Below are 8,443 nucleotides of genomic sequence, written 5' to 3' on the forward strand. Positions count from 1 at the left end.
GGATTAGCATCAATCCCCCTTTTGCTGACCATGAAACCAAGGAATTTCCCTGACTTCACGCCGAAGACACATTTCTTCGGATTTAGCTTCATTTGATGCTTTCTCAGAGTGGCGAACGTTTCGGCTAAGTCCGCAACATGGTCCTTTGCCTCTTTGCTTTTGACGATGGAATCGTCAACATAGACTTCCATACTGCGGCCTTTTTTTTCGGCAAACACTTGGTCCACCAACCTCTGATATGTCGCTCCGGCATTTTTCAAGTCGAAGGGCATCATCTTGTAGTTATACACCCCGACGCTTGTAACGAATGTCGTTTTTGCTCTGTCATCGGGGTGCATGAAAATCTGATGGTACCCAGAAAATGCGTCCATGAAACTAAGCAGAGCATGGCCGCTTGTCGAGTCGAGTAGCTGATCGATTCTCGTCAAGGGATAGAAGTCCTTCGGACAGGCCCTATTTAGGTCCGTGAAGTCAACGCACATTCTCCAAGTACCATTAGCCTTCTGAACCATCACCACATTCGCCAGCCATTCAGGATATTGGCAAGGCTCGATGAACCCTGCGTCCAGAAGTTTTTTGACTTCGGCCGCGATATATTGGTTCTTTTGAGCGGAATAATTCCGCTTCTTTTGCTTAACTGGCCGACATGTGGGGTCGACATTAATCTTGTGAGAGATAAGGTTCGGATCAATTCCCCGCATGTCAGATGCTAAGAATGCGAACACATCTCGGTTGTCCCGAAGGAGTTGGATTAATTCAACCCGGACGTTCGGATCGAGCCCTTGTCCGATGCTGACACATTTTTCAGTATCTCCTTCGGTCAACGATATTGACTCAGTTTGTTCATCTCACTCCATTGCTTTGGAGCCAGGCTCTTCTGGTTCGGGCCTGCTGTCAATATCAGCAAACCTCCCTTTCTTCGGCTGTTCTTCGTCTGAATCTTTCGACCCAGCCGAAGAACTAGCCTTTCCAGTCCCCAAAGATGTTCTTTTTCTTGGGGACCCCTGAGCCGAAGCACTTAAGCCCTTCGGCCTTTTGGTACCTCGCTCTTTTTCTTTCTCTCTTTCTTCCTCATCATCCTTGTCATTACGGCGACTCTTGGATGGTTTGAGGAAATTGCATTCTCGAACCTCTCTTTGGTTGCCCAAGATTTTTTCGGAGCGTCCTTCGTCTGAAACGGAGATCATTGCTTGATGATACGTCGAGACAACTCCCTGAACGTCATGGATGAGGGGTCTCCCCATAATGACGTTGTACACTGATGGGGCGTCAATGACCAAGAATTCGGCCATGATGCTTCGCCTTGCTCGGTCTTGGCCGAGGCTGACGGGAAGAAGAATTTTCCCATCTGGATATGAAGAAGAGCCGTTGAATCCAGTTACCAGGTAGGGAACTAAAGTCAGGTGCCTGCTCTCCAACTTCAGCTGGTCGAATGTCTTTCGGAAAAGTATATTCGCCCCGCTGCCACCGTCTACCAGTGTCCGATAAACGTTGTGGTTTGCAATGCTCGTCATGATAACCAATGGGTCATCATGGGGGTATACCACCCCCCTGCAGTCTTCGGATGTGAACAACATATTCGGCACCGGAGACTGTGGCTTTCGGAATTCGTCATGATGAATCTGATGGGTCAGCCCCCTCAGATGGCGCTTCAGTGCATTCCGAGAAATACCCCCGAAAATGGTTAATATGTCATGATTTCCTCCCTCGGGAGGTTTGTCCCTTTTCCGGTGGTAGTCCAGATCCTGCCGAGAATCTCTCTTAGCTTTCTTTTCTTCGCGGCGCTTCGCGACATATTTCTTTAAATACCCTTTCTGGACCAGTTCTTTAATATGGTCCTTCAGCTGGAGGCAATCCTCGATGCGATGTCCACGGGACTCGTGGAACTCGCACCAATGATCCTTCCCCTTCTTTTGATGCCAAGAAGGAGGTGGTTTTGGTTTCTTGAATCTTCCTTCCTCCGTCGTCACACTAAAGATCTTGGTACGTGGTAAGATGAGAGGGGTGTAAGATTCAAAATTTCCCAGATAGGGAGCCTTGTCCTTCTTCGGCTTTGTGGTCGAAGGGGGTTCTGAGGTCTTTGCCTTCCCTTTCCTCGACCCGGGAACTTCGGCTTGCTGCCCTTTTGGCTTTGCGAGCCCTGTTTGAGATTGCAGCTTGGCCTTGTTCCATTCCTCTGCTCGGATGAATTTATCCAAGGCATCGAGGGCTTCTTCCAGGGTCTGCGGGGGATGCATGACCATGAAATCCAGAAACTTTCTAACTTGTAAGCCGTTCCGCAGTGCGAATACGGCTAGGCTTTGGTCCAGACTTGTGATTCTAGACGACTCGTTGCTGAAGCGAGTCAAGTAATCTCGGAGACTTTCGTCTTCCGCTTGCTGCAGGCCCATAAGCTCTGTAGTGGTTTTCTCTCGGCGATTAGCCATGGAAAAATTTCTCTTGAACTTGTTGACGAGATCACTCCAACCTGTTATAGAGCCTTCCTTCAGCCCTTTGGTGATCCACGACTGTGCAACACCTTTAAGGGTTGTGGGGAAGTATTTGCACTAGGTTGCTTCGGACCTGGGGTTAAGGTACATATGCCTCTCGTAGGAGGCTATGTGGTCCTTCGGATCCGAAGTACCATCGTAAGTGATGTGTGTCGGAATTTTGACCGTCGGCACGTGTTCCTCCAATATCCACCTCTAGAAAGGTGAACTGGTAGGAACCATCACAGCTTTTCCCTTCTGCCTTTCCGAAGGAACTTCAATTCTCCCTCTTAGAGAGGTGGAAGTGAGGGGTGTCCCTCCGTGTGACAGTTCTGGGCGAGAGCCTTCAGGATAGGTGAGACGACTGTGAATGTCCTTCTCCCTTTCCCCTAGGCGCTCGTAAACGCTTCAGCGAGAAGCGTTGTGGCTGCTTGGGGCGTCCTTTAAGTTCCGGACTTGAGAATTTTCAAAGTGACCGGAGTCCCCTCGTCGTTCCCGTCCTGTCTTGCCTAAGCTTTCGACTCTTCCGCTTCCCTCTCCCTTGGAGAGTGGAACCCGCCCTTCCCCTCCCGAGGTCAGTTTCCTCTTCCGGCTTTCCAGCTTCTGCGGGGGTGAAGGAGGAGTAGTATGCACGAATGAGAGGCGTCCACCCAGGGCTTTCATGAACTCCATGCAGACAGCCACTGCCCTCGCCACCTCTTTAGTCGAAGGAACGGTGGGAGGAGTTGAATGCATGCTTTGCGAAGGACTATCGTTATGAGCATCGCTCTCTCTCGGCGAGTTCCCAGCTTGGTGATCCCGTCGGGAGGGAGATCCCTCACGCAAATTTTCTCTTCTCGGGGAGTTAGAGGCTGATGGCTTAGGCGACGATGAGCGTGTCTCACCGGTTCTCACCATGATTAGGCCCATTTTTTTTTGTTTTTTTTTGGAGTTTTTGCCATTCTTAGTCAATTTTTTGCGTTGGCTAAGATTGGTATGAGATTTTTGGCTGAATTTTTGTAAAAGTCCCCACAGACGGCGCCAAATTATTTCGGTAAAAACAATGGGACCTTCGGCAGGTCCTTCGGATGAGTGGAGATGAAGCCCAATTCGAGTGATGACCAAATTGGGGATTTCCTGCACAGCTAAACAAACGTAAACTGGCCTCGGAGGTTATGCTGAGGAAGGCCCCTCCGATGCCGAAGTCAGTACGAGTGTAAAATGGAGAGAGAATTGTTATGCAAGAGAGTTTTGTTGCTTGAGGCAATATGAGCGAATGAATCTGAATTTGCATAAGTGTGAGCTTTTATACCTTGCTCCAATTGAATGGAGTGGGTTTGAGGAGTCAAATGGGCTGCCATTTGATTGGGCTTCGTTGACTTGACTTGGCACATGGGCCAGAGGGTTAGACCTTGCCTATTGGGCTTTGTTTATTTTCATTTGTGGACTGGGCCCAAATACAAGTTATTTGGACCCCAAACACATGAAATTGCGCACACTCGAAAATGCTGCTATTGGGCAAAGTTGTAGTTGGCTCTATGTGTGCATATTATGCTGATATGCTCTTTATTTTCCTTGTTCCAAACTATATACTCCAAAAAGGATTGTTGGGCCAATGTTTGAATACTAGAGGTTACTTATAGTAGTCATACAAATATTAAGATTGCTTCAAATTCTTAACCAAATAGACAATACTAGGCTGTTGGCACATCACTCTCAACCAACAATTGTATGTTTTCTCATTTCTCACCTAACTGGAAGAACAATAATAAATATAACGGCTTGAAAATTAAAAGTTAACTACGTGTATTATTTTACTAAGATAGATATTTATTATTATGACGTCGTAAAATTTATTTTATTGTGCTCTTCTAAACTCTCAGGTTTGATATAAGCGTATACTTTATATATCGTCACATCGTTTTATAATACGAGTATATATTTTGAAAGAAAATTCAAATTAGTAGTTTAAAAAAAATCAAAAGGATTTGTTAAAAGGTTTTGACAGTTTTTTAGTCCATCTATTTCTATGGAATTGGTCGTCAAACCTTTCCTTTTCTAGTAAACGTGTTATGTTAATCCCACATTTATCCTAGATACTTTCTGCTTATTGACTTTATATTACTCAAAATTTCTTTGTTCAACGAACAATAATGTTTGGCATGATGAAAACTTTAAAATTTATAAGATAAAGATATTTTTAGTTTCCACCTTTTTGAATGAAGTCGTGACTGATAAAAGCTTGACTTATCTAAATAATAGGAAAAATTTAGATAGCTTTGAAGTTTCCTATTAGTTGAAATAATTTTTTTTTTTCATGGCAGTCATGTAATTATATATCAAAGTTTGATTTAAATCTTTTTATAATTATTATTTAACCTATTTTGTGCGTGGATACTATGTTGCATCCACATATCTCATTATCAAGGGTTAATCCAGTTGAGCTTTTTACTAGTCTTCTTCGTTAAAAGTGACGGAAAAGGATAAAGAATCATATTTTCAAAAAGCAAATAATGGTGTTTGACCTCATGGTTAAATTTTTTACCATTAGATATTTAGACCAAACTTTTACTACTACAAAAAGGTAAAAGAGACTTGTTATAATAAGTCAGACGATCTTCAAATCAGAGATCTCTTTGATAAACAGACCGCCTCAATTGAACCACGTCAAGTTAATCGTACAATATAAACATTGTTGGTGAATTGAAAAAGGTGAGTAAAATTATATGGACTATATTTAATTTCTAACTTTTTTTTTTTTAAAAAAATAAAAGTTTAAATTAATTAAGTTTGAGAAGCTTCAATGACTTTATACCTACTAGGGCTACTACTTAACTGTACTACACATTTACACCATGTAAATGGTACATATAGTTACACTAGATATTTTAGCATTAATAACTTGATGTCATTTTCCTATAAAATATGATCGATGTCCCCAAAAGGACCACGTATACATGCAATTTACTACGTACAAACTATCTACTAATTAATCTAATTATTTAGTCTACAAAATTATCTAATTATTTAGTCTACAAAATTAATGCAAGTTAGCCAGTGCTTCACTAACTAGCTTAGCTTGCGTTAATTTTGTTATAGAGGCCCTTTTGATCTGCAAATTTGTCACCATGTTTAATTCTTTTCAGTAGTACAATAGTACTTCATTCAATTAACATCGTAAATCATAATGAAGGTATGTACTTATCGATTAAACTATCTTAAGGTCAAGTTTATTGCAGTTTTAATTACATACTAAGTATTCAATAAGTGATTCATGGAAAGTGATACTAGTACTTCATTCAACCTCATAAATCATAATGATGGTACTCCCATCCTACATATCAATTAAACTATCTTAAGGTCAAGTTTTTTGACATTTTACACACTAATTGAAGTATTCAACAAGTGATGCATACAAATTGATCAATATGAAGTAGTGTATTATTAAAAAAAAATTGAATAGATTCATCCTTTTGTACTATCAATTAAGCGAAGATCATAATATATGAATGCACATGAATTAGTAGTGTGAAGAAATATAATCAATGGATATAAAACTTATAAGTATAAATAATATTTGACTGTTTGAAATCAAACTTGATTACTACACTTCCATGACTTTGAATTACATCCTTTTTTTTCATTATTAAACCGTATTTATTTATTTAATATTTTTATTTTATTTTATCAATTTTAAGTTAGTTGGATATCTTTCCTTTATTTTGAGGAATATAATACTAGTAGTTTTTCTATCCGTTTAAGTAATATTTGAAGTTTTCTTCATATTATTTTTGAATGATATATCATTGGCTTATTATCAATGTGGCAGAAAAAAAAAAAAAAAAAATCCTCCTTTAAATAAAAAATAAAAATTAATGTCTTATAACGGGATTATCGGACACATTATGCTAGTGTACTAGTATAGTACGTCCAAACTAACAAGTTGTGGCAAAAAGATAATAAGTTTAATGTGTTTATACTCCATTAATTTACTTTAGGGTCAGAAGCACCAAATGCTCCACGTTCATTCACTGATTAAGGAAGGTTCACTAATAAGTCACCTGCATAATTAGCAATCAATGAAGATGAATAATCAAAGAGCTAGCTTAGCAAAAAGGCTAACCATTAGTCTACTTGGCTCATCTGTCATCATTTTTTTTTATATATATCAATATATGTAACATCATAAATTAAAACAGTATTTTATGTACATGTCACGCATATAATGCAATATTATTCATATAATTAAATGGTTAATGGAAATCCACTTGTATCTAGGTTAGCTTCCTTTAATCATTGATCTTACTTTTTAACCTAAAGTTCTTGGGCTTTATTAGTTTCATAAAATAGTACTAAATCTCACTTTGTAGCTAGATCTTTAATAAATTAATTTGTATGTGAGATTTTGAGGTTGTGAGTAGTTGGATGCACGTGGGTATATTTTAATTATAATTATTTTCTCACATGTGGTCACATTGTATCCCAACTAATTGTAAGTTTGGATTTGAGTCTACAATCGTGGAAATATATATATGATGGTAGAACAACAAATTATTGATAGGATTTGAGTCCATCAATTAACTTATTGAATAAAATTTAAAAAGAAAAAAAATATATAATTAGAGGTCGGGAATAAATAAAGTTACATCGCCATAAACATTAGATGTTCCTTGCAAATTACACATAAATGCATTCCCAATCATTATTGCAGTTTATCACTATCTATAAAAATAACGGTAAAAATAAAACAGTATAAAAATGAAACCTTAAAAAAACATCATATATTACCCCTTGGCAATGAATAGGGATTAGTTATTGTGATCTAGGAATATAAGTATATATGTTCATAGATTTATGAATTTTAACTTTGAAAAGAGAGCAGTCCACAGGAATAATAATTTAACATTAAAAAATTACTGGAGTTTTGTCTTGTGAAATTCTATTATATTATTAAAATAGTCCTTTTACTTCTTTCAAATAGGCTTTTGGTGATAAAGAGATTTGATACTGCTTAAGTGGAATGCATGTTCCCTTTAATTTTTTATTAGTTCGTGTTTGTCCTTAGGAATTGTACTTTCTATAGACAAATGGAATGGCATGAAAACCAATTATTTCAAGACAAAACTATAGAGGACCACGTACTACCTAAAAAATGTGACTTTTTCTATTGATTTTCTTAAAATTGAACTAGGTGACTTATTAGAATAAACAAATGAAATAAATAATAATAATAATAATAATAATAATAATAATATAATATTATTATTATTATTATTATTATTATTATTATTATTATTATTATTATTATTATTATTATTATTATTATTATTATTATTATTATGCCCATGTACGAGATGACCCTCTCGTTAAAAGGGATAGCTCATGCATGCCGGTGTCGAACGAGGAGCAGAGATGGCAATGGATCGGATTCGGATCGGGTGGAGTTTCACCCGCATCCATCCATTATTCTAATCGCTCAGGGGCGGATCTAGGGGGGGTTCAAGGGGGTTCATTGAACCCACAGATTTTTTTGGAAAAAAATTATAAGTTTTAATTTTTTTTAAAAAAGAAAAAAAGAAAAAGGGTTAATACAAATTTCTGTGAGAATAATAATCACATGGGTAAGTTTGGTGCATTGGTAAGGCTTTGAATAACAGAGCAGCGCGCCCTTTTAATGTCTTAGGTCTTAGGTTCGACTCCTATTGCCCTCTTTTTTTTTTTTTTTTTTTTTTTTTTTTTTTTTTTTTTGTTCTTTTACTCCTTACATTCAAATTTCAGATTTCAGAAATCAAACATCGACATTTCTTATTTTCCCCAAATTCCCAAACACCAAAACCCTAACCTTGACACCCTATGACCCTAGCCAGTAGCCACTAGCCGCCGCGGCACCGCACACCGAGACACCAACCGGCGACCGGGAGCACTGACGACCTCACGGAGTGACGGAGACACGGACGAGGGACGACTGTTCAGAATTCAGACTTCAGAGTTCTTCT

General features: G+C 38.5%; 1 protein-coding gene across 1 annotated transcript; it reads right to left on the reverse strand.

Annotated features, from left to right (window-relative positions):
- Nucleotides 1–848: 848 nt before the first annotated feature.
- Nucleotides 849–2,426, reverse strand: LOC110698910. Its single transcript, XM_021876414.1, has one exon. The coding sequence runs from the start codon at nucleotides 2,424–2,426 to the stop codon at nucleotides 849–851; it is 1,578 nt and encodes a 525-aa protein (XP_021732106.1).
- Between the last annotated feature and the right edge of the window lie 6,017 nt (nucleotides 2,427–8,443).

The sequence above is a fragment of the Chenopodium quinoa genome, unplaced genomic scaffold (genome assembly GCF_001683475.1).
Source record: "Chenopodium quinoa cultivar QQ74 unplaced genomic scaffold, ASM168347v1, whole genome shotgun sequence".
Classification (NCBI taxonomy): domain Eukaryota; kingdom Viridiplantae; phylum Streptophyta; class Magnoliopsida; order Caryophyllales; family Amaranthaceae; genus Chenopodium; species Chenopodium quinoa.